At 43.6% G+C, this 23,420-nt stretch overlaps 7 protein-coding genes across 7 annotated transcripts; 4 read left to right on the top strand and 3 right to left on the bottom strand.

Moving 5' to 3' along the window:
• Window positions 1-261: 261 nt before the first annotated feature.
• SS1G_10946 (hypothetical protein) lies at window positions 262-1,432 on the top strand (the record flags this gene model as incomplete). The annotated part of the gene is made up of 3 exons (XM_001588449.1): window positions 262-321; window positions 404-581; window positions 654-1,432. 3 exons carry the CDS (start codon window positions 262-264, stop codon window positions 1,430-1,432), a joined length of 1,017 nt encoding a protein of 338 aa, XP_001588499.1.
• A 402-nt stretch (window positions 1,433-1,834) lies between these two features.
• Window positions 1,835-3,379, bottom strand: SS1G_10945 (hypothetical protein; the record flags this gene model as incomplete). Its single annotated transcript, XM_001588448.1, has 1 exon — window positions 1,835-3,379. One exon carries the CDS (start codon window positions 3,377-3,379, stop codon window positions 1,835-1,837), a length of 1,545 nt encoding a protein of 514 aa, XP_001588498.1.
• Window positions 3,380-6,260: 2,881 nt separating this feature from the next.
• On the top strand, window positions 6,261-9,485 carry SS1G_10944 (hypothetical protein; the record flags this gene model as incomplete). The annotated part of the gene is made up of 6 exons (XM_001588447.1): window positions 6,261-6,519; window positions 6,576-7,871; window positions 8,027-8,346; window positions 8,394-8,565; window positions 9,028-9,083; window positions 9,198-9,485. 6 exons carry the CDS (start codon window positions 6,261-6,263, stop codon window positions 9,483-9,485), a joined length of 2,391 nt encoding a protein of 796 aa, XP_001588497.1.
• Window positions 9,486-11,418: 1,933 nt separating this feature from the next.
• On the top strand, window positions 11,419-12,896 carry SS1G_10943 (hypothetical protein; the record flags this gene model as incomplete). The annotated part of the gene is made up of 2 exons (XM_001588446.1): window positions 11,419-11,692; window positions 12,376-12,896. 2 exons carry the CDS (start codon window positions 11,419-11,421, stop codon window positions 12,894-12,896), a joined length of 795 nt encoding a protein of 264 aa, XP_001588496.1.
• Window positions 12,897-14,076: 1,180 nt separating this feature from the next.
• Window positions 14,077-14,841, bottom strand: SS1G_10942 (predicted protein; the record flags this gene model as incomplete). Its single annotated transcript, XM_001588445.1, has 2 exons — window positions 14,077-14,121; window positions 14,689-14,841. 2 exons carry the CDS (start codon window positions 14,839-14,841, stop codon window positions 14,077-14,079), a joined length of 198 nt encoding a protein of 65 aa, XP_001588495.1.
• Window positions 14,842-15,536: 695 nt separating this feature from the next.
• SS1G_10941 (predicted protein) lies at window positions 15,537-18,256 on the bottom strand (the record flags this gene model as incomplete). The annotated part of the gene is made up of 2 exons (XM_001588444.1): window positions 15,537-18,082; window positions 18,160-18,256. 2 exons carry the CDS (start codon window positions 18,254-18,256, stop codon window positions 15,537-15,539), a joined length of 2,643 nt encoding a protein of 880 aa, XP_001588494.1.
• Window positions 18,257-21,160: 2,904 nt separating this feature from the next.
• SS1G_10940 (hypothetical protein) lies at window positions 21,161-23,317 on the top strand (the record flags this gene model as incomplete). The annotated part of the gene is made up of 8 exons (XM_001588443.1): window positions 21,161-21,319; window positions 21,370-21,421; window positions 21,479-21,569; window positions 21,613-21,742; window positions 21,788-21,848; window positions 21,896-22,630; window positions 22,745-22,841; window positions 22,909-23,317. 8 exons carry the CDS (start codon window positions 21,161-21,163, stop codon window positions 23,315-23,317), a joined length of 1,734 nt encoding a protein of 577 aa, XP_001588493.1.
• Between the last annotated feature and the right edge of the window lie 103 nt (window positions 23,318-23,420).

Below are 23,420 nucleotides of genomic sequence, written 5' to 3'. Positions count from 1 at the left end.
GCCATAAACTGGAGACTGCGTCACGGTATAGAAAACTCAGCCTTACATCTTTGTATCGATGAGGCGTTCCGCGCTAATCTTTTTCTAACGCAAGGCTACCCCGCAAAATTAGCTACAGCCTTCTTCCTCCTCCTCCAGAGATAATCTGTTTCATCTCACCCCATGAATCATCTTCGCCCACTGTACCGGTCCACGAGCTCTTTTTCAAGATCAGGATTAAAGTCTGCAACATTGTTAAACGTCCACGGTCGCAGATTTATCATGACTATCTCCACTAACGGTGTCGAAGTTGGGCAAGCGGACAAACCCCGCTATGTAGATGTAAGACCTACATTCTCCTGCCCATACCAAGAGCATCTCTTCGGCCTTGGATGCAAATAGCTGATCAATTCATGCACAGTAGATAGGTATAAATCTCACAGATCCCGTCTACTCTGGCATCTACTACAATACACAACGTCATCCAGCCGATCTTTCCTCTGTTATATCGCGAGCTCTTACCGTGGGATGTGAGAAACTTGTTGTTACCGGATCCGATTTGGCAGAGTCACAAAAAGCTGTTCAGCTATCCAAAGAACATTGTTAGTAATTTGATTTAGAATATGAGAATGATATACGAGAAACTAGAAAAAGCTAACCGCCAACCTTTACAGCAGGAATACTCTTCGCAACGGTCGGAGTCCACCCGTGTTCTTGTCTCCAGTTCACCAAGGCGCCAAATAATCCCGAGACATATCTTCGAGAACTCGAAGAATTAGCATTGGAAGCAAAGGATACAAACCACTGCGTAGCATTTGGGGAAATTGGTCTCGATTATGATCGTCTTACACTTTGCCCGAAGGATGCACAGTTGGAATACTTTGAGAAACAACTCGACATAGCGACTCGATTACACCTTCCGCTCTTTCTGCATTCACGCGCTGCTCATGATGATTTTGTACGGATTTTAAAAGCAAGATTGGGGGAGCTGCCCAACAGAGGGGTGGTTCATAGTTTCACGGGGACGAAAGAGGAAATGGAGGAATTGGTTAGTTTAGGATTTGACATTGGAGTAAACGGGTGTTCATTAAAGACGGAAGAGAATTTGGAGGTAGTAAAGGCGATACCAATGGAGAGACTTCAGATTGAGACTGATGGGCCTTGGTGTGAGATAAGGCCAAGTCATGCGAGTTGGAAATGGTTGAAGGGTTTTGAGGAAGGGAAAGAAGGAGAAGGGATGAGCGAGGTGGAAAAGTCTATTGAAGGCGGAAAGGGTTGGAAAAGTGTGAAGAAGGAGAAGTGGGTAGAAGGGGTAATGATTAAGGGTAGAAATGAACCGTGTATGATCAGTCGGGTAGCGTGGGTCGTTGCAGGAGTTAAAGGGGTGAGTGTGAAAGAATTGAGGGAGACAGCATGGAAGAATAGTTGTAAGATGTTCGACTTGGGAGTGTGAGCGCTATGCACATGGGGCCAAGTTCATTTACATACATATTAGATGACTAGAACTTAGATTTATATTTTAAACCGGTTGAATTTTTCTGATTGGATTTTTCGTGTTGGGGTATGATGATTCTCAATGCCTCCCGCATCGGAAAATAAGAGTTCAACTAGCATTTTTGATTTGCAATTCGTGCCGCAGCGCCCTTCTGTATAGTCTCGTTTCAACAATATCATTCTTCTCATGATCTGACTAGTACAATGCCAAAATTACCATGTCGTGGCTACCATTGAACATACCGAACCTTTCAACACCTCAATGAAATAGAAGACCTCCAACTCCAGGTATCACCGCCCATTCAAACACCAAATTCCAAAACTCTCCAATATAATCAGACATACTCATCACAAACATCAATCACACACCACTTCCCTTGAATCCCCTAATCCTTCCTCTCTTCACGACTCCTAAACTAACACTTTCTTCCCCAGTCATCCATCCAGGCATCTTCTCTCCATCTACGATTCCCGCCTCAACTAATTCTCGAATTCCCGCAAATACATGATTTCCATGGAACGTTATCCTGATATCTGGCTTCCATGTATCTCTTCCCCTTTCTTCCCTTTCTGTTTCGCTTCTTTCCTCGCCATTCTCGTCCTCTAATCTATCAAGCTCCGCTTCGATGGTACTTCTGCGCCCTTTATTCTTCCCTCGCCGTCTCTCGATCGCTGATTCATTTTCAGCTTCGTGTATTATGGAGGTAAGAGAAGGGAAAGGGTCTTCGAGACGTATGTCGAGCCTTTCAATACCTTTCCCGTCATTTGACTTCGCAGAGCTTCCGAAACGGGCCATAGCCATATCCTTTCGCTTCTTTGCCAATTCTGGCGCGTCTTCTTCTCTAGGTCTCTTCATATTTCTGATTATTCCTTTCTCCTTAACGGCACTCTCTAAATATTCAGTTGGCGAATCAGCTGGTGTAGGTAATATCGGATTCAACGGGTTGTCCTTTTTATTCTCTCCAGCATAAACTCCCCACGCACCTCCTGCTGCGTTTTGTCTTCCTCCTCCCCTCTTTTCACACAATGCTTCCAAATTCTTCGTAGAAAATCCAGTACCTTCTAACTTGTATCTCTCTCTTGGTCTGCTAAACGCCTTCGGAATCCCATCCAATGTCAATTTCCTTAAACTCTTCGTGTCGGTTGCTCCGGTGGCACTCCCTGCCGTAGAATTCAATGAAACATAAATATACGGCGAGGCATCCGGGAAAGCAATGTAGAAAGTCCTGCTAGAATCGAATGCCATGCTTGGTTTTCTAGATCCCGATGAAAGCGCAAGTGATGTATTGTATGGCGAATCCAGGATATATATCCTCAGGAGTAGTAATGGTAAAGTAGCATGACGGTCGAGATTGTAATGGGCTTTGACGTCTGGTAAAACCTCCCTCTGTAAATTTTGTAAGAAAGTTGAAGGATAAAATCGTGGTATTGTCGCATCTTTCTTTTCTTCGTCCAAAACTTCATGGTCGGGAGATGAGGATGACAGCCGTACGATTTTCAAGGCGGTCCATTTCTGCGACGTAGGATGATCATATAAATATTGCATATCTGCCATAGCTAGTTGATATAATGTAATTCCGTGTCTCCAATCTCCTTCCAGAATCCGATCGAGTACATCGCGCTTGCTGCCTTTTTGTGTCGTGAAGGTGGTATAGAGTTCGCTGAGTGAATCGAGGGTAGCATGAGGTGGGTAGAGATCCTGCTCATAGTCGGATGCGGAGTCGTCAGCTTCAAGAAGATAGGGCGCAGTGTTAACTTGATTACGTTCGTCAAGCCAGTCAAGGGCGAGAGTAAGAAGAGAAGGGCGCGAGAGGCGAGAAAGAAGTTTATGAACGGAGGGGTGGGTTGAGGGGACAAGTTGAGAGGGAGGAAGCGCAGAAGTTGTAGGTATAGATAATGTGGCCATGGTTGATGGAAGTAATATGAACAAAATCAAGTGGTAAAGATTGCAGAATCAATTGGCGCCTTCATAATGAGTTTCGTCAATTTTCCGGGTATCTTGATGTTGCTATTTGGTTTTGTTCATCGCGTTCTGCATCGCGAAATTGTCGCGATCAGCTGATGCTGTAGATTCAGCACTGGACTCTAAATCCACATCTATGTTTTTCGCTCAGGTTAATCCAGTTAACTCATGCAACAGCAAAAATTCATACACAGACCAACGACTTTAAGAGATAAATGCGTGATCTAATACCTCCACCAACGGCAATGTTCACAATGCAATCATAAAATGGCCTCAATCAACGTCAGGACTGCAGCTTTTGAAGTTGTTGTCGAATTGGTAACAATGAGACTTCTAGGTAGTCCTAGAACCATCATGAGAAACACCTCACCCCTAATGGTTCCATAGCTACAAGCTGGTGAACTCTACGTCGAGTATCTCGTGAGGATAATTCACTGCTGGGCCGGCTTTGAGAACTTATATTCAAGTACTCGGGCTTAGTTATTTGGCAGGCTTGGTCTTCCAACCAGGTTGTGCGATGATCCCATGTCCAGACGGCATGGTTTCCGGGGACACCAGGAAAGACAAATAATCCTCGACAGTACGCAAAGCACTGGAAATTGGCACTCTTTCTCGTGTTGGGTGCAAGGCTATATTACAACGTTTACCATACCAATTTCTTCCTTTATAGCGCAATTGTTTCAGTGACAATGTCACGGTGATCTACTAGTCTGTGGAATCACTGATAGAAGTAGATTCTGCGAAGTTTCCCTTATATCTTTGCACTATTTGGAAATAAAAATATGCAAATGAATGATGGGAAGAAGTGTTCTTTGCCTGCTAGTAGTGGTCAGGCTCTAGGGGATATACAGCCTATCTATATCTTTTCAAATAAAGCATTTCCTTAAACGATTGTTTAATAATAGGTCTATTGATTTCCAAAAGCTTTCTATTGCTTTTCAACAAATCTTGCATTAAAATTATCAAATTATAGTATATCGATATATGAAACAAAATATTAAATACAAATCTTATATATTGTTAAAAGGAATGACCTTACACAGGGAATAGTGGGAAGCTGATAGGGCAGAACTGAGGCTATATTGGCCTTTTTTATGAACCACCCATTATCTTAGTTCTACGGAAGTGCGAAGCTCTCTGTAGGAGAGCTTCTCAATCTAGTCCTAATAGGACTAGTTGTAACAATACTGTACTGGAGGCAGCGGCTGCCTAAGGTTCGTCGGTTGGTAGTTATGGGTTAAGGCTTTATCACTGGTATTCACTTGGAAGTGAAGTCGTTACTAGATCAAGTAGAATGTAGGTAAACTAATTGATAACTAAGTTGGGCACGAAGCTCCTAAACTATGAAACTACTCTGACTATATAATGATCGATAAAGGGAGCCCCCAGGAGCTTTAGGAGCTTTGAGGGCTCCTAGGGCTCCTTATCACGTGATTCCTTTTCATCCCAAGACACTAATCCCAATGGTGAATCGTGACACTAGTGCCCTGTGCACGTGCTACGCAGTGTTACGTTGTAACATTATAACTATTATCACGTGTTATAGGATCACATGAATAGTCTTGTGAGGGAGCGAGGGAGCGAAGGAGCGAGATTCGAATCTCGCTCCCCAGCTCCATCGCTCCAATGTTGGAATACGAAGGTCTATATAATCAAGATGGATTCCCTTTGTATAGAGCTTCGTGCTCAAGATCAAGATCAATCATTTAGTATACTCTACTATTAGTTACGAATTGCATTATTGTCATTACTTTAAGTCCCTGCTTCACGTCTAGTTATAAACCACCTCGAGAGCCTAGAGCACTTCCACGTGATCTAGACGGCAAACCTCGTAACAATATACCTGAGATTATAAAACTACAATTATACCAAGCTTTTTATTAGATTTTCTACAGGGGTATTTTAGATCAATCAGATTGCTAGGATCGAGCTTCACTTGAACGAGATTTCTCATTTTCTACGATCTACATTGGGTAAACCTCACATGAGGTGAGGTTTTGGTGTCGGCAAGCCGATAATGAATGTAAACCAGAAGTCGCGTCTTAAAACTGAGCTTGAGCATCTTTCTTTAATTCAATTGAAGCGGCAAGTGTCTTCTGGGACGTCTCCAAGACAGCCTATACAAAGCATAGATCAAACACCTGCCTTCAAGTTGTTTCAGGATAGGCTTCATCAGTTTCCCCACCGTAGTGGATATGAGTGTTGACTTGGAGCTCCTTTCCCCTTGAGATATCGCGCTAGAGAAGCTGTATGTTCTTTCCACCCTTCTTTTCTTGTTCCCGTCATCCTCCACAAAACCATGCTAACGTGAAACAAATATGCATTCCAGCCTCTTCGATTACCATTTATCTATCATGCATGTGTTCTAATCCTTAACACGACGGCATCAATTCTCATTTAAACTCTACAAACCTCTTACAGGAATTGTTCTGCTTCTCGTCGTTGCAAGACCTGCAGCTTTAGTTTGGAGCTTGTTAATTGGGCGCATAACGCCCACCTTCAAAGACATGACTAGGCTATGCCTTAACTTCTGCTCAGTTTCTCTAAATCTTTTCCTATCTCGGCCTCTTAACGCATTCTCATCTTTACTCTTCGTGATTCCATTCATTGCCATCCCATTTCCTTAGTTTGTAGAGAATTCGAAAATTCCGCTTTGCTCCACTATCCAACACAAACTTTTCTCTTTTGATCATCATTCTCGATCTTCTGTATCACCATTTCTCTGTCAAATCTTAGCTTCCTTATTCGAGGAAGTATACTTTCTTCTACTTGGGCATACTAACTTCAAATGAATCAGACTTACACGGCCATGAGTTCATCCATCATGGGCCATGAAAGTGACGCAAATGCCAGTCCAGCAGACACACTTAGACAAGGTGGAATCAAAACCGAAGTCATTGATAATTCTGCGTCTACGATGAGTGAAGGACGAGATCTTTCCAGCACCGAACCAGACACAATTACTGTGACCAGAAAGGAAGAGACAGTTGGTGCCACTGTGGCTTTCTTGAATGAAGTCGAAAATATTGTGGCTTCACACACAGACATGTTCCCCGAGTTCAAAAACTGGCAAGATCAAGCTAGTATGTTTTCCTCTCATCGGTATTACAAAATTCCAGTTGATATATCAATTTTGCAGAACAGATTCTCAGTGGCGTAAAGCGTCCTCGTGTGCTTGTCGGTGTCCTTGGATATACCGGTAGCGGAAAATCTTCACTTATAAATGCCCTTATTGATGAAGAGATGGTGGTGCCGGCTAATGCAATGCGCGCCAGCACGTCCGTCGTGACTGAAATTTCATGGAATGATTCAGACGATCCTAAAAAGGCCTTCCGCGCTGAAATTGAGTTTATCAGTGACATAGAATGGAAAATGGAGATGGACATTCTATTGGGCGATCTAAAGAATTCAACGAAGGGAGAAGATCTGTCTGCCAAGTCTGGCAGTGAAGCAAGCACTGCTTCTGCGGAAATATCTGCAGTCTGGCCCGGAGTTACTCTTGCCAAACTGAAGGGAATGACATCGGAGGAGTTGTTTCAACAAATCGACGGCGTTTCCGATCATCTGGATTGCATTTTAGACATCTCCGACAGTAAAGCCAAGCCATTCTCACAACAGATCAATTCTTACATTGACTCAAACAACAAGCAAGTTTGTGCGAAAGGAATGTCTTACCGGCCTTTGGTGCGTTGCGTTCGCATCTACACGAAAGCCGAGATTTTGAGGCATGGTCTTGTACCGGTTGACCTACCTGGCCTCGGAGATTCCAATACTGGAAGGACGCAAGTGGCAGAGAAATATGCGGAAAATCTCAACTACGTATGGATCGTGGCCGATATTGTTCGTGCAATAGATGATCAAGTCGCCAAAGATTTGATGGGGAAATCTTCTCGAAGACAGTTGCTCATGGATGGCAAATACGACGATAAGTACGTTACATTCATTATGACGAAGACTGATATCATCAACACCGAAGAAGTTGTCGAATCTTTGCAGCTCCGAGAGAAGGATTTGAGGAATATTCTAGCCCGAGAAGAAAACATAATCAACGAAATCCACGATGGCCAAGAAGCACTCGGTCGAGAAACTTTTAAAGTCAAGAAGATGAGAAAGGCGTTGAAAGCACTGGAGAGGTCCAAGCCATCGAAACCCGGTAAACCTATTCTACGAAAGCGGAAGCATACTGAGGACGACAGAACAGAAGTTGACGAACAACCATTAGACTTGAGAACCACGGACAAGAAAATATCAAAAAAGAAGCTTCTAGTGAAGAATAAAGCACAAGCTGTCATATCCATGAAAATTATGGAAGATAAGCTTGCTAGACTTAAACGCACACTCAAGTTGGTCAGGAACGAGATCAAAGCTGCCTGTACGCAAGCTCGGAACAATTACACTCAAGAGCATCTCAAGATGGACTTTGAGAATGGGCTACGTGAGTTGAAATAGGATATTTCTGATGATCTCAATGACGAGCGGCCGCTTGGAAATGAGGATGACGTTGAGAGTAAGAACTTAGTATTTCGTCGTAAGTTCTGCAGTTTCCATGCTTATGGTAGTTGTTTGATACTAATACAAGTTGTCATGTAGAAGGGCTTCTTGATCAGCTACATGTTTTCTGTGTGTCCTCTAAGGGATACCAGAAACTTTCTGGACGTTTCAAGCGTGATCGAATTCCCGAAGGGTTTGTAACCGTGAATGATACTTTCATTCCAAGTCTACAAGATTATGCAGCAGCTTCCACCTTGACTGCAAGAACAAACATCACCGATGCCTTTCTGAACGAATCTAATCTTTTGAAGTTGACTATCAAATCATGGGCCAAAAATGACACTCCCAACTCTTTATCTTCTTCTCAAAAACACGCGCTTAATACTAGGTTAGGGGAACAGATAGAAACGCTCAACAAGGTATAGGCCCCTTCCCATGATGTATTCCAATGTCTAATTCTCTGTAGTCTTTTGGCCATGCTTTTGATACTGCAGTGATGCGTATCCGCGAAATCATCGAAACAAATATCTTTCCAACTTTGGAGGGTTGCATCAAAGCTTCCACAGAAAAGGCCGAGCAGGCTTGTAGGAATATCGTGGATTCAGACACGTCCTATCAAACTTGGAAAGCTATTTGCCGTAGGTTTGGCAAGTTTAGCAACAGGAAAAACGTCAAGTATGACTGGAATGGTGTCTTCTTAAAACCATTCTTGAGACATCTCGCCACACCTTGGGACCAGGTCTTTAATAATCAGATGCAGGATATTCACAAAGAGTATTCTAGGAATGTTGTCATAATTATCAACAAGTCTTCCATCGATATAAAGCCCCTTCTTCAGGATATGTCGGAGGCTTCTGCATCAAACTTGCCCATCCAATTTTTGGCCAAGATTCTCTATCTAAGCCAGAAAACCACAAGTGCTGTATCTGTGTCTCGGGAATCGACTCAAAGGCAGGCGCGGGAGATTCATCGACTGATCAACCCGCTTATTCAACAGCATCTGCAACCTGCATATCAATCTTGTAGTCGAGAATCAGGCAAGTAATGTAATTCATTGAAATATGGCATAGTTATTAACATATGTTGTTTTCCAGATATAGGAGCTCTTTATCGGATGAAAAGACTCCTCTTCGACCATATCAAAAATAGTAACGAAGTAATGTACCAGGAGTGTTCTGAGGTGCTCAAGACGGAACTGGACAAGATGATAGAAACTCTGGAGAAACTATTGGCCAAGACTCATACTGACACATCCAAATACCTCTCCAAGGAAATCGGAGACATGATTATGTTGGCTGTTTCCAAGGACGATGAAGCTAGGGAAAAGGTCAGGAATACTCTGCGTAATGATCTGAAGCTGGAGTTGAATATTTTGGAAGCTGCTTGGGTTAGGGGTGCTTCTGAGCCTACAGACAGTCTTCTATCGGTACAGGCGAAGGAAAAGCCATTTGACGAGAGCAGCGTCGATGATGACAACGCTGATAACACTGAAGATACTGATGCCAGCAACAGTAGTGATGATGCGCGGAGCATCAGTGACGATGTGGAAGACTTCTGATCTGACATTGCGATTGAATACTTGCTTCCATCTAAGGTGCCCTATGGAGGAACAATTTTGCACACTCATTTCAACTCGTATTCCATGATGTTTCAGAAATTAAAACATATATACTTACCATCGATGGCGTTGATTTTCGTTTCATTCTATCCATTCGGGAAAGGTTCGCTGGGAGATGGGAATCCCAGTTTGATCAAGGGGGGGGCCCGATGAGACATGGAGCCCAATTCGAAACATTTCTGCTTTTTATGTCTTATTTTAGCAAAAAAAATTCAAGTGTTTCTTAGCATGCAATCGAATTGAAGAAATATTTGGAGGATGTGATGGCTCAAGTTTATGAGGATTCTTTCGGCCGAAAATCGACATCACCATGACCAAGCTCGAAAATTTTAGACGCAAACACCGGCGATGAAGAGCGGTTTGTCACAATTGTACATGACGATGGGTACATCTTCTCCTTCAATGCAGAGCTAGTTCAGAGTCGACAGAATATTTTCGGCCGTTGGAACTTTTTCCGTCCGATGAGAAGATTATTATACCATCAAAGTAGTATCTACCATGCACGCACTCGGGGTACATTCCGGATGCCACGATTTGATTGGATCTGTTACTACCGATACAGGAATGCGGGACATATATCATGAGATATAATTCTGAGCATTTGTCAGACCGCAGCTAGTCACTGGTTTCTGCCTGCTGTGTGTGGCTGGTTAGGCCAAAATCTCTAGCCAAAAACTCTAGCCACAATAATGTTACCAATCAACGAAGCGGTCTGATACTCATCTAACCGAATTTAAGCCGAATGCCAAGGATCTGAATCTCTCCAGATTTGTACGGCAAATGAAAGACTCAAGAAAGAGGCTCGAGATCTCAAAGAAAACGGATCATCTATCCCAAAATGGACTCACCATGACTCCGGTTTACTACTGAGCAATGGCTGCTCAATAGGAAAAGTGTGAAAGAAAAGTAAAGAAATTGTGAATGGAAAACGAAGGGAATGGAAAGATAGCAATGATAACCAAATGTGAATCAATCTATTACTTTACCCAATCACTAATCAGATGGTCCAACATTCATAGATCTCGGGACCCGAGGTTCCCTTTTATTAATGGGTAGAAAGAGTGAATAGATACAACAGATTTAGGTAATCACGCCTTATAGAGTACAAAGAGAACAATTAGCAGACCCCCACCATAATATTCCTTCGCGGATGCAGAGGCAGATACTCTGTACAGGGAGGCAGCTACACAATATACATTCACAAGACCGTCAACTTGCACTGAATGTAAAAGTATTTCCACAACCTCAGTGGACGAACACACCTACCTACATAAACTTCTTCGGCGAGATTCTGGAGTTAACGTTCTCACCTTGCAGACGACCCTAACGGCAGTTGTTACTATAATTATTACTATTATTCCTGAACCACCCACCTTCAGTCTGCAAGTAGTTGTTGTTCGTGGATTGGATTGATGAGCAGATTTACAAAATTACCATTGACATTTGTCATCAACCACTGCAGAGTGGGGCAAAACCGTCAATCAAACAATTTGAAAGCCCCACAATCACTCCGGAATTTCATTCAACTCAACAATCGACTCGGAACCTCTCAACTTTCAATTCTTCCCCAGATCATACTAATCAACAGGCTCTTCATCATTCATCATACGTTTTCTCCTAGGAAAGCATCTACCAATCACCAATTCAATTCACGAATCTAAGAGGTAACCACTTCAGTTCAGTTTGCCTTTTCAGAATCGGGCGCAATTCGGAGAACAAAGAAGAGAATTCGAGTAGACCTTTCAACCACCTCCCACCCTTCTAAACCTTCCAATCCTTCTATCGAATGGTCCCATCTGCCACTTCCACTTCGACATCATAAAAATCAAAGGGCTGTCGAATTTCCTCAACGTCCTCGAATATCTCCTTCACGATGGCATACAATGGTCGGCGGGGTCCGAATGTGTCGGAATACATCGCGAATTTGAACGCAATCCCAACACCACAAGATTTACAAAATTCCAATCAGGAATCATTCAATGTGGACGATGATTTGGCCATGTTCACAAACGCACAATTCTTCGACTTCGATTTGAATCAAAATACCACTACAGATTTGCAGGCACCAAACTTTGATGGCGTTGGAGCACAATCTACTGCGGACAGTGTTGACATGGATTTAAAGGACTTGGATTTTGGCATTACAGGTTAGAGATCCCCCTGAGTCTTTACCGTTATGCTGTCACTTCGTTGTACTTCTGTCTATTCTGTCTTCTCTTCTCTTCTCTCCCCTCTTCATCTATCTTCGTGTTCCCTTCCCTCGATATCTTTGGTCAATGTGGCATCCCTATCTTGTGGTTGAAGGTTAGTCACATTTGTCTCGAAGCACAAGTGTGCATATCACATTAAATATTGATTTAGGACCCTTTTACATGGTTTGCTATGATCAATTCTCTAGCTGAGTAGTCTTACTGGTCAACGTGCAGCCAATACCTCAGCATGCACACATCCACGTGCTATTGCGCATAGGAAGTTGTAGCTCTTATCCTCTTGCATTACTTCTCTGCAACGTTCCTCAAAGTCTCCTAAAGTTGTCCTTTGTACCGTTTTCATTGTGTCGCTTGGTAAGCACGCACGATTACCGAGCAATGGCGACATATCACGTGGTATCGCACTTGATGACCAGGATAATGAATGGTTGCTCCACTCTTTTGTCTCTCCAGAGATCATTAGTGTGTATCGGATGGCATCCTCGTCTCTCGTACCCGTTTGCCGTCGCTTGGAGCAATCTACCTGCAGATCTAAAATATAATTCCACATTTATTCCTCTCGTCGAGCATTTCTTCTTCCAAAAAAGCAGGGAAAGCTAACATCACAATGATCCATTCAGCTGATTTCAACTTCTCTGATTTTAATACCTATCCTACCAATTTCGGTAGTCATGATGGCATGCCTCCGGTAATTCATCCAATTCAAACCAACCATCAGATCTATCAACCTCCTTCATCGGCCGGTTCTCCTACATCTGCCCTCGTTTCTCCACGGGTAGGAGAAAAGCGCAAAGCAGAGTCTGTATCTGATGGACGATCTCCTGACTTCGAGGATGCATCACGTTTGGCTGCTGAGGAAGACAAACGTCGAAGAAATACCGCCGCTTCGGCCCGCTTTCGTGTCAAGAAGAAGCAACGCGAACAAGCTCTTGAACAATCAGCAAAGGCTATGAGTGATAAAGTCGCTGCGTTAGAAGGACGTATCAATCAATTAGAGACTGAGAACAAATGGTTGAAGAATTTGATTACGGAGAAGAATGAGAGTAAAGAGGATATCGCCGCCCTATGGAAAAAGTACAACAAGGACGCCGGCGACAGGAAAGGCGCTGAACGCAAAGATGGTGTGGGCACAGAAGCTTGATTGTCTTCTAAAGATGACTTTTCTACTTCTATTTGTTCATACATTTTTGGTCTTGCGTTTTGCGTGCTTGCGTTTGCGCCCATTTGCGCTTGATTCAATTCGCGCTATAGGTTGTTATGATGGTTGGGGGGTTAATATTATTGCTTGGGATGGGTATATTTCTGGATGTGTTGGGAGAAGACGATGATGGAATGGCATGAGGTTGACGATATGAATGATGGTTGTTATGATGGATGATTGATTGGAAACGTGGATAGATTCCGGATAGTGAAATGTGTCGGCTTCATTGTCCACATAGCTACTGGCAAAGTCACAGCTAGAACTCCATTACGTATACCTTGCCTCTCAGGTAGGGTAGCTTATCTACACACAAAAAAACCAAATAAATATACACATGTACCAACGTATCTTATTCATACAATCGTGAAAACCAACCCATATGGCCTTTCTCAAATTTCCCACTCCCATTTGAGCATCTCATCATCAATACTGTGGAAGCTCTAAACTACCGAATCCAACCCACTGATGACTCTAAACCTTTCCACACTCGAATCCTCCCATTAAACGAAGAAAAACACCATAACCCCTCCAGATTGCGTGCGTGGGAATCCGAGACTACCCACCACAATACCATCCGCTCCGGCACTTTTCATCGAGCAAAAATCATACGCGTACCGGGTAGGAAATGACGTTTTGAATGGGGTTTGTGGGGGATTAGCCGGTTCGCTACTGTGGATTTACATGGGGGAAGTGGAAAAATTAGCCGATGGGCAAGGGGGGTCCGGCTAATTTTTAGCCGGTGGGAGGATGGGATTATTGGGTACCCGGTTGTGGGTTGATGGGCGGATGTGATGTGATGAGCTTATTTTGACTTCGGTGGTGGGTTGTGTGTTATTTATTCACTGTGTTGTCTATTCTTTTTTTAGATGAGGAGAGGGAGGTGGGTTTTTGGAAATGGGTGTTCCTTTTTTTTTTTTTTTTGGCGGGGGAAAACGGTGGTTAATTTGATGACTGTGATTTTTGCTTGCAATGCGATTGATATGATAGTCGGTACGGCTGGAAAGTTACTGTTGATTATCTATCGTTTTGACGCCTGAAATTTCCTATTGTTTTTTTGGCCGCTTGGGTTTTTAGTATATACAGCAGATTCTACATTCTGTTTTGGACTCTTAGTGTTTAATTACTTTGAAGGCTCGTTTGCGATTATCGATGTATTACGGGAGTACTGTGATGAGGTTAGAGCGAGGTAAGATGAGATATATAGCCTTATCTGTCGCAATTGGGGATGTTGGTCACCATGAGAGTGATATTTCCTCGAGCTCTTTAGATGCATGTGGTGGGATGAGGATGCTTCGGAGAGGAATGCGAGAGCACTATTCTATGGTCTTAGGGTATAAAGGGATATTGAAATTCTTCAGTCCATGGATGTCTGATACGTATACGTTTATCGAAGTAGAAGATGGGAATTTAGGGGAGTAGGTGGTTTTTACACTCCTTAGGCTGTACTATGTGAGACGAGGAGCGGCGGGGTGGAGAATTGAGGAGAGCTTGTTTCTGGGCCTTGGATTTATACAAATTCTTCGAGCGATGCACGGGGAAAGGAATACGGGTGCTACGGAGAATTACGGAAAAGGGAGGATGCTCTAGCGGTAGTGCATAGGTATTGCCGTGAAAGAAAAATGTAGCAGATGGGGGAAAGGAGGGAGGGAAATAATAAGGGGAATAAAGGGAGGAAAGAAGGCGAACGGAAGCGACAACAAAGCGGTCGAGCTCATCTATCCCATCAAACTACCATAGTTATGGAACGAGATATTTCCTCGACATCTTCCATACCTAGGGCTAAAGAAACATCCGCTAATGCAAAGCATGATTCCAGCACAAATGGAGTTCGGGGAGTATTACGGGCAGCACTTATTCCAAGAGCGGCCAACAACCGCAGTATCATTGTTGCCGTAATTTATCTCTGTTACGTTAATTTTTCATTTTCACTAGACTTGTTTATTTTTTCGACCGTTTTACAACTATCGAACCACTATGACATGATCACTTCAGCACGAGGCACGAGGCACATATTTTTTCACTTGCACATATTTATCAGAATGATTGATTCATTTTTTTTTAACTAACCATGAAGGAAATTTATAAATAATAAAATAAAAGCAGTATGTGATTCCTCCCGAGGTAGTACTCATCAGGAGCTTTGGATAGTCAAATAGACAGTCTCATCCATGTTTTCCTAATTGCACACTAACTGTCGTTGAAGACTGCTCTGTGCTATCTTCGGATACTCTGAAAGAAGAAGATAGCAGTGGTGGTATTTCAATAAAAGTCGACGTCAAGACTCCCCCCAGCTTACAGGCACGGTGAGATGAACCATCAGAACCAGTAGCTCTTATATCTGGCTCTCATACATTCCTAAAGATATTCCCATTTCCTTCGGCTGTGATAATGCCGAGATCCGAAGCCTTCTTCGAAGAATTCTGATAATGAAAGTGAATACAGCACAACCCCACACCTCACGAAATTTGCAAGAACTCCAAGCAATTTCCCAGCTCCGCAGACCTCAAATCTATTGAACCCAAGTTTCTCGCCCTTAATGAGCAGCTTCTCCCCAGCTGTCTAGCTCTATAGACCTCAAATCTATTGAGGTCCAATTTCCTCGCTCTCAACACGTCGAAGACTGCACTCTTGATCCTTACCAAGATAAACGCAGTTCATACAAACACCCTCCAACTCTTGCCCAGCTGGCTTCGTAGCGTCAATAACTACACAGCTCGAAAATGGCACAGAACCATCCTCCATGTGGTCAACGCAGTTCTTGCAAGCCTTTCCTTGCTCCAGCACCGTACCAGCAGCCTGTCCAGCACAGGCACGCCAGTGTTCAACCTTGGTGTCGGCGATCTCACCATTTCGCTCCACATACTCTGGTGCAGGATCTATAAGTTGAACCGTATTGAGATTGCGTAATTTCGAGTGGATAGGATCATCGAAGAATGGGTTTCGATTTCCAATGTTCACGAAGCTGCAGAATTTATTTACGAGATCTGAAGGTGTAGGTCCGGCAATTCGAGGCTTCTTTGGGGAGTTGCGAGGAACAAATGAATCACCCTCAGAATCATCGTTGGAGTCGAATTGGTCATCGCTAACATCATAATGAGAATCATGATCAGAACCAGATGCTTGGCGCGGACGCTTGCCACTGCTTGAAGTCATCCCAGCAACTTCATAAGCACCCGCCGTCATTCTGGTAGCGTTTTCTCTCCTGCGGTACTCATTCTTAATCTGCTTGTCCTGGAACTCTTGCTTTCGCTTCAGATTCTGGCCTTCATGCGTTCTTTGTGTTTCGTCAATCTTTGCATTCGTGTCCAAACCGTGAAGAGTCGCCGCCCTATACTTTTTGCCCTTCTCACGACCTAAATTGTATTCTTCGAAGAGATGTGGCTTCAAGTATTCTCTCAAGAGATCGGAACGCATTAATACATCAACACATGCCATTTTGTCTAAAAGATGCATATTGGAGACTGATTCCATGAATTGATTTGCTGGGGCCACATTGGCAAGAGAAGCGACTGCGGGGCTTAATATACTAGGAAGCGTGCGATGGAAAGGTTCTTTTGAGGTGCTTGCCCGGGAGTGACTCTGAGCTTGTGGAGTTTGCCATGGAGGAGTAGGTTGATTCCACGATGTGGACAGTGCGCTATGATGTGGTGAATGTTGAAATTGTTGTTTGGATTTCCTGCCTTGCTGTGTAAGCTGTTGTGATGTTTCTGTTGATGGAGCAGGTGCAAGAGGACGGAAGGAGGCTGGTCTCTCTGCAGGCCCTCTGCGTCTGGTGCCACCACTTGCGAAACCTAGCGGTGAAATTTGATCATCAGGCTGCTGAAAAGTATTTCGGCGTGGGCCTTGAAGATATCCGAATGTTGGGTGAGATACAACATCTGGTCGGTTGCCATGATGTTCAGAAGCAGTTTCATAGCGTCTAAGTTGGTGCTGTCCAACATGATCGGATTGTTCGGCACCTGGGCTTTGGCTCCCCTGCTGAGACTCCGAATAATTACCACCAAGTGACCGATTGGTAGCAGTAAGCTCCCGGGCTAAGATGGGAGATGTATCACTGGAGCTCCGGCCACCTGTAGCTCTTGATGTACTTTCCTTCAATGCAACGCTTTGTTGATGTATTGGTGATACGCTGGCAGAAGCACTTTGATGATGCCCGGCCTGTTCTGAAGATTCTTGTTGCTGTTGTACTCCTTGAACATCTTCGGCACCTTGAACAGGTGTATCAGAAGAAGCATTATGAGCATCATTGGATGGCTGCGGACCAGGAGCATCACTGTCAACTGCTGAGTCCATTGATTGACCATCCATTTGCCAGTTACCAAAAGTTGTCGAGTGACCATATCCAACTGGTGGAGTTGGTCCACGCATAGCATCAAAAGCTGGCTGCATGGAGAAGCCGGTGACGGCAATGGCAGTTCTTGCTGCGTATGGAAATGCTTCAGTCACCCTCCGGCTACCTGCAGATCTCATAGTAGGCGCCACTGTTGCTTGGCTATGTTGAGCTGCTAGTGTCTCATTAGAAGTATCAGATTGATATTGTGCATGTTGCAGCGTTGACTCTTGTTGCGGAGCTTCAACATCCTGGGGCCCACTAGCAAACTGAGTGGAAGAACTGCCAATATCGTGCGATGATTGCCGATCTGTAGGGATACCACTGTCACCAGCTGAATTATGGTTATCAAGAGAATATGCCAATTGAGTTCGCCTATGGAAGCGGGCCCTCGTGGAATCTAAGCCAAAGTTGTCGATGAGGTTATGTCTTGACATGTCCTGCTGTCGAGTGAGAGAATTACCATCGCCAGAAATGCGTTCGAAATTTGAGTCAATGAAGGAAGAAGAAGCCTGGCCAAGACTTAGGTGAATCCCTAAACCCATCACGTTAGGAGGCACTCCATATTCTTCTGTACCAAAACCTTGCATAGTTGGACTGATGAGGTTCGGGGAGGATGGCATCTGGGGTAGAGATGTAGGAGGAAGTATGCTCGAAAGTACGCTCGAGTTTGGTTTCCATCCTCGTGATAGGCCTTCTAAATTTTGGCTCTCTTCGATGGGCCGCTCTCCTTGATTTTCGATGGGTGTTAGAAAGGTGGCAGTCGTAAGATTGCTCGCAGTGGTGTGTAGTTGCCCTACAGGATACGGTTAGCAACCATATATTCGGGGGTTGAAGGAAGTAGAGGATAAATTGACGGATCTTAAATCTTACCGTTTGCAACATTGTTATTCGAGTTAGCATTCAGATCTGAAAGATACTGGTTGTACCAGAATGGGTTGTATTCCCTATTGGTGTTATTGTAGGACATCTTGCTGATTTTTTCTGGGCGGTAGTTGCAACTTCTAAGAGCTCTCAGTGGACGAAGAGTGTACTGTATGGGATACAGTAATCTCGAGTAGATGAGCAGCTGTGTACTTTTTCCAAGATGTGGTTGTTTCTTGAAAGTCGCTGGAAGCTGTGTGAGGGCGAAGTGGAAGTAGAGATGGAAGTGGGAATGGAAGAATTACATTTGCCTGTTCAAAGATAGTCGAGGTACAGGTTGAAGGGGTTTCGGTGTCTGTGGAAAGATTTCTTAGGAGTTCAAAGAACCCCCATCTCCCTGGCTACTATCTCGAAGGCTGATGCTTAGCGACGCTAAGCCTTTCTGGTGTATTATTTCATGAATAAACCAGTAGTTGCAAGAGGGGTATTAGGCCATTCATTCCTGAGGCTCCCTCAGACCGTGAATTATTTGCTGGAATATACTACCAAAGTATAAGTTACTTTCCTTGGCAAGATCATCTGCATAACTCAAATTGTCAAAGTTCGACATTTTTCATATAATGTGAATTGTGAGAGGTATAAGTTTTAGAAGGCTGGTACAAAAATCTGTATATTCTCTACACACTCAGGACTTCACGACAAAAGGCCAGCTTTAAATAATGTTGCAGAGCTTGACAAAATCAAAGGATTGGATATAGATATGGTGCACAAGCATACAGTATAGAGGTCAAAGATAGTGCACGGTGAGGAAATGAGTTTTCTTTGTGATGTACCCCCTTTTATCTACATAAGTACAAACTGCCTCTCCTTCTGCATGAGAGACAAACTATGCACCAATCCTACAAAATTGTCCAATAGAGCTTGGCTAATGCAGACAAACATGGTCAGCTTCTATACTTTTCCCAAGATGTTGAATTGTGTTGCAGAATGCAAAAACATCTCAAACATCTCGAAAATTCACTCAAGCTGTGTGAAGCTCATGATGGAATAAGAATGCAAGCAAGCTGTACAAAGGCAGTGGAACTCCACTTTCGTATCTTGATTTTTTTTGGAGGCTGACTGGCAATTCTACTGCAGACTCAAAACATTTATTCATTGATGCAGAAAAGATAGAACAAACACAAAGCTTTTTAGAGATGTTACGTGGATACCTGCACCTGAGAAATGAGTGCATCCATCTAGTGAAAGCAAAACAACAATATGTTTGGGGTATAAAACAAAGAATGTCACAGTGATATTGATAAGTTGTGTATCGGTTGTTGGATCTTTTTGATGACCACTCCTACTATGAGTTTAGTAGAAGAGCAACAGAGATTTAGACAGGTTAAACTTGCTGACCTAGCCAGCTAGGACTTCTCTTGCATATACTCTCCATTTCCTTTTCATCTTTACGAAGCATGGCACGGAACATTTGGAGTAAGTCTTCTCGACTCCTTTTCGCATTCTAAACCGATGCTGCTAGAAAAAAAGTGGGTATTACTTCAATCTCTAGCACCCAAACTTCAACAGCTAGATTTTTACGGACTTTTCTCACCGGTCGTAGGTATTTTCCACAATGATTACTCAACTAGCTCTGGTACAACCTGAGCCTGAGTCTCGTGACTGATGATTGAATAAGCATCAGCTACAAAGCCGCTATCGGAATGATGATAAATAGTCCTCTGCCGGAGGTCTTTATGCGATGACATGACGTTGCAGGGCTGAAAGTAATGTTACTCAGCTTATCATGCTCTCGAATTCAAGCTGAATACTGTGTTCTCAAAAGGGTGATGTTTTCACGGGACATATTGTTCCACTGTTTCAATCATATTAACCTCAGCCTCATCTTGAAAGAGGCATTTAACATCTAAGTATGTCAGTAGGTTATTCGATAGCCACATGTTCTTGTGCTCGTCATAAACACAATACTCTACAAGGCTTCCCCTGAGTATCAGTGATCATGAGTGATGCGCCTTAGAAGCCCTCTAAGTATCTTGTCCTACTTGATTCCAAGTATGTCGAATTCCAGTCCGTGGTATATATATCCATTTGATAGGTAATCGGACCGTCGCCTTACACAGGCCAAGATTATGACGAGCAGCGGGATGGTGTGATGAGTTTGATCTGACTGCTGGCAAGTGACATGGTTTCTGATTGAAAATCTTCAGCCTAAAATCGATCTGCGCTTGCCCAAGATTCCATATTTCCTATCGATAACGTTAACTATATTCGAATATTGTGTCGTTTCTGGAAATCAAGAGTGAGTGACCGAGTGAGCGAGTATGGCATTGCCTCTTGGTGGTGATAATGCGTAGTTTTGTGCGACGGTGAGTTGGGATTGAGGTGTCAGGAGTCATCAATATACTCGGATGAGATGAGACATTAATAATTGATAAGAAGACGGGAAACTGAGGAGCGATGACACGTGATCACCTGATTATGTTGTGTATCAACAAGCTGGCCAATCATCAAGCTTAGAACTAATCACAAGCGCCATCTTACGCGTTAACCGCTATCTGGCTTTTACTTTTGTCCGGGTCCATAATTATTTTGCGAATGATAACAAATTGCTTTGAGATTTGACTGACTTGTCCGGCACTAGCTAAATAAGCTCCGTTTATGACTGAGATAAAGCAGGATTTCGCAATCATGTCGAACTTCACTCCTTTGTTATTCGATGATTTATTCTCCGAGCTAGAATTCCAATATTTTGAATCACTTTCGCTTTCGTAAGAAGTTGGGACCTTTTCAACAATATCAAACGTAGGAACATCCACCCCAGCTCCCCACGCCTTTTGATGGAGCTTCCAAGCAACTAAGTCTTATCTTCGCCACTCTCTGTTTGTTTTGTGAGGTTGAGAATTTACATCATTAGGAGGACTACAAGTTAGATGAGTATGCAAACCATCATGAAATGAAGTTAGAGTCACCATATGCTAATCTAAGCGGCCTAGGATAACACTCAGACAGTATGGGCGGAAAAAACTTAGCCTGGCTTTGCTGGGTATTCATGCTTGGGATCCTACGTGACGTGAATTCTTCGATCGTTCCAAACACTGGCAATCTTGGAGCAGTAGCGAGTGAAAGCAAGACATGTAGTGATATAGGAGCGCAACTCATCAAGCGAGGTGTAGGTAACTTCCTATCAGTGGTTGATTTATTACTAATCACATGTTTCAGGGTAACGCCGCAGATGCTATGGTTGGCACTAGTCTTTGTGTTGGAGTCATTGGTAAGGCAGTTTCTGTCCTTTGATTTGGCTGCCAGTAGTAAGCTTACAAAATTTCAGGAATGTATCATAGTGGCATAGGCGGAGGTGGTTTTATGCTTGTGCGTAGCCAAGATGGAGAATTCGAAACCATAGGTCAGGTTCAAGAGAGGTCCATTTTATTTCCACTTAGCTTACACACAAATAGACTATAGAGAGACAGCTCCGGCTGCTGCATATCGAGACATGTTTAAAAGGGAACCCAGAGAAGCGGTTGTTGGTGGAAATGCCGTTGCTGTTCCAGGTGATCTTAGAGGGCTTGAATATCTTCACAAGAAATATGGGGTATGTGTATTTCCGTTTTGAGATAACTTGACTGACTTTGACCAGCAACTACCTTGGCAAGCTGTTTGCAATCCTGCTGTACATGTCGCCAGATATGGATTTCCTGGTACGTAATTTTGCCGAGATTTTGTGGACATCTCTAATTAGAACTAGTGACGGAGGATACGGTTTACTATATGAAAGCTGTTTACAATCAAGTTGGATGGAACTTCCTCCAAGATGATCCAAATTGGGCTACGGATTTCGCTCCGAACGGCACACTCCTCAAAGTGGGTGATACGATGACAAGGAAAAGATTCGCCAACACGCTGGAGAAGATTGCTAACAAGGGAGCATCGGCATTCTACGAAGGAGAAATTGCAGAGGCAACCATCGCAGCCATAAAGTCCACAAACGGAATTATGACCCTGGCCGATCTACAAAATTACGAAGTAAAAATTCGTAATCCAATCAATATCACTTATCGAGGCTATACTCTCCACTCAACTGGTACTCCTTCCGGTGGTTCCATAGCTCTGAGCATTCTCAAGACCATTGAAGGATACGACATGTACACGGCATCCGATTTACTTTTGAACACACATAGACTCGATGAATCCATGCGCTTTTCATATGCCGCGCATTCGGAGCTGGGAGACCCATCAATTTTTGCCGAGATGGATAGATTAGAAGAAAGTATCATTTCACCTGAGACAGCAAGTGCAAATAGACGGAAGATTTTAGACGATAAGACACAAGATGTGGGAAGGTATAATCCGGAAATGTGGGATATTAAGAATAATCATGGGACGTCGCATATGGTCGCTACGGATGCTTCTGGTCTTTCAATTACATCAACCTCTACCATCAATCTACTTTTCGGTTCCGCTGTCATGGTTCCTGAGACTGGTATGTTATGTTTAACGACTCCCTTGCCTCTCTTAGTTTTATAAACTTCAAAGTTCACACGTCTTCCTTCATCTCCGTTTAAAAACAGTTCGGATCTTGCTGACAATTTCACAGGGGTAATCCTCAACAACGAAATGGACGATTTCTCCATCCCTGGCGTCCCCAACTCTTTCGGTTTCGTTCCTTCCCCTATGAACTATGTTCGTCCTGGGTGAGTCTCAACTATTCCCCGTATTTAATCTTCCGCGTAAACACCAATGATTAACCACCAATTCTAGTGCTCGTCCTATGAGTTCCATCTCTCCCATCCACATCTCTCACCCCAACGGCTCCCACTTCCTCTCCATCGGCGCAGCTGGCGGATCGCGGATCCCTACCTCCACCATCCAAACCATCATCAACATAATCGACCACGGTATGTCCCTCGAAGAAGCATTAAAGCAACCTAGAATGCACGATCAACTACTACCAGAAAGAACAACCGTAGAACCAGGATATAGCGAAGAACTACAGGAAGGATTAAGGGAAAGAGGACACAAAGTTACGTGGTCAAGTGGAAGAGAGAGTGCGGTACAGGGCGTTAGAGTTTGGGGCGATTTATCGATAGATGACGGGTTAGAGACTGGAGGATGGTTGGAGGCGGTAGGAGAACCAAGACAAAAGGGAAGTGGTGGGTCTGGGTTTTGAGAGATTTAGGAGAGTTCGGATACACCTTTTGCTTGAAGGAAGAAAGGTGCGCGACGCGCGGTTAAATTGCATAATTCCCTTCACGGCTAACGATGTATTGAGC

The sequence above is a fragment of the Sclerotinia sclerotiorum genome, genomic scaffold, assembly GCF_000146945.2.
Source record: "Sclerotinia sclerotiorum 1980 UF-70 scaffold_16 genomic scaffold, whole genome shotgun sequence".
In the NCBI taxonomy this organism is placed as follows: Eukaryota; Fungi; Ascomycota; class Leotiomycetes; order Helotiales; family Sclerotiniaceae; genus Sclerotinia; species Sclerotinia sclerotiorum.
Note: the sequence above shows the minus strand (reverse complement) of the source record. Positions and strands in the feature narration are given on the sequence as shown.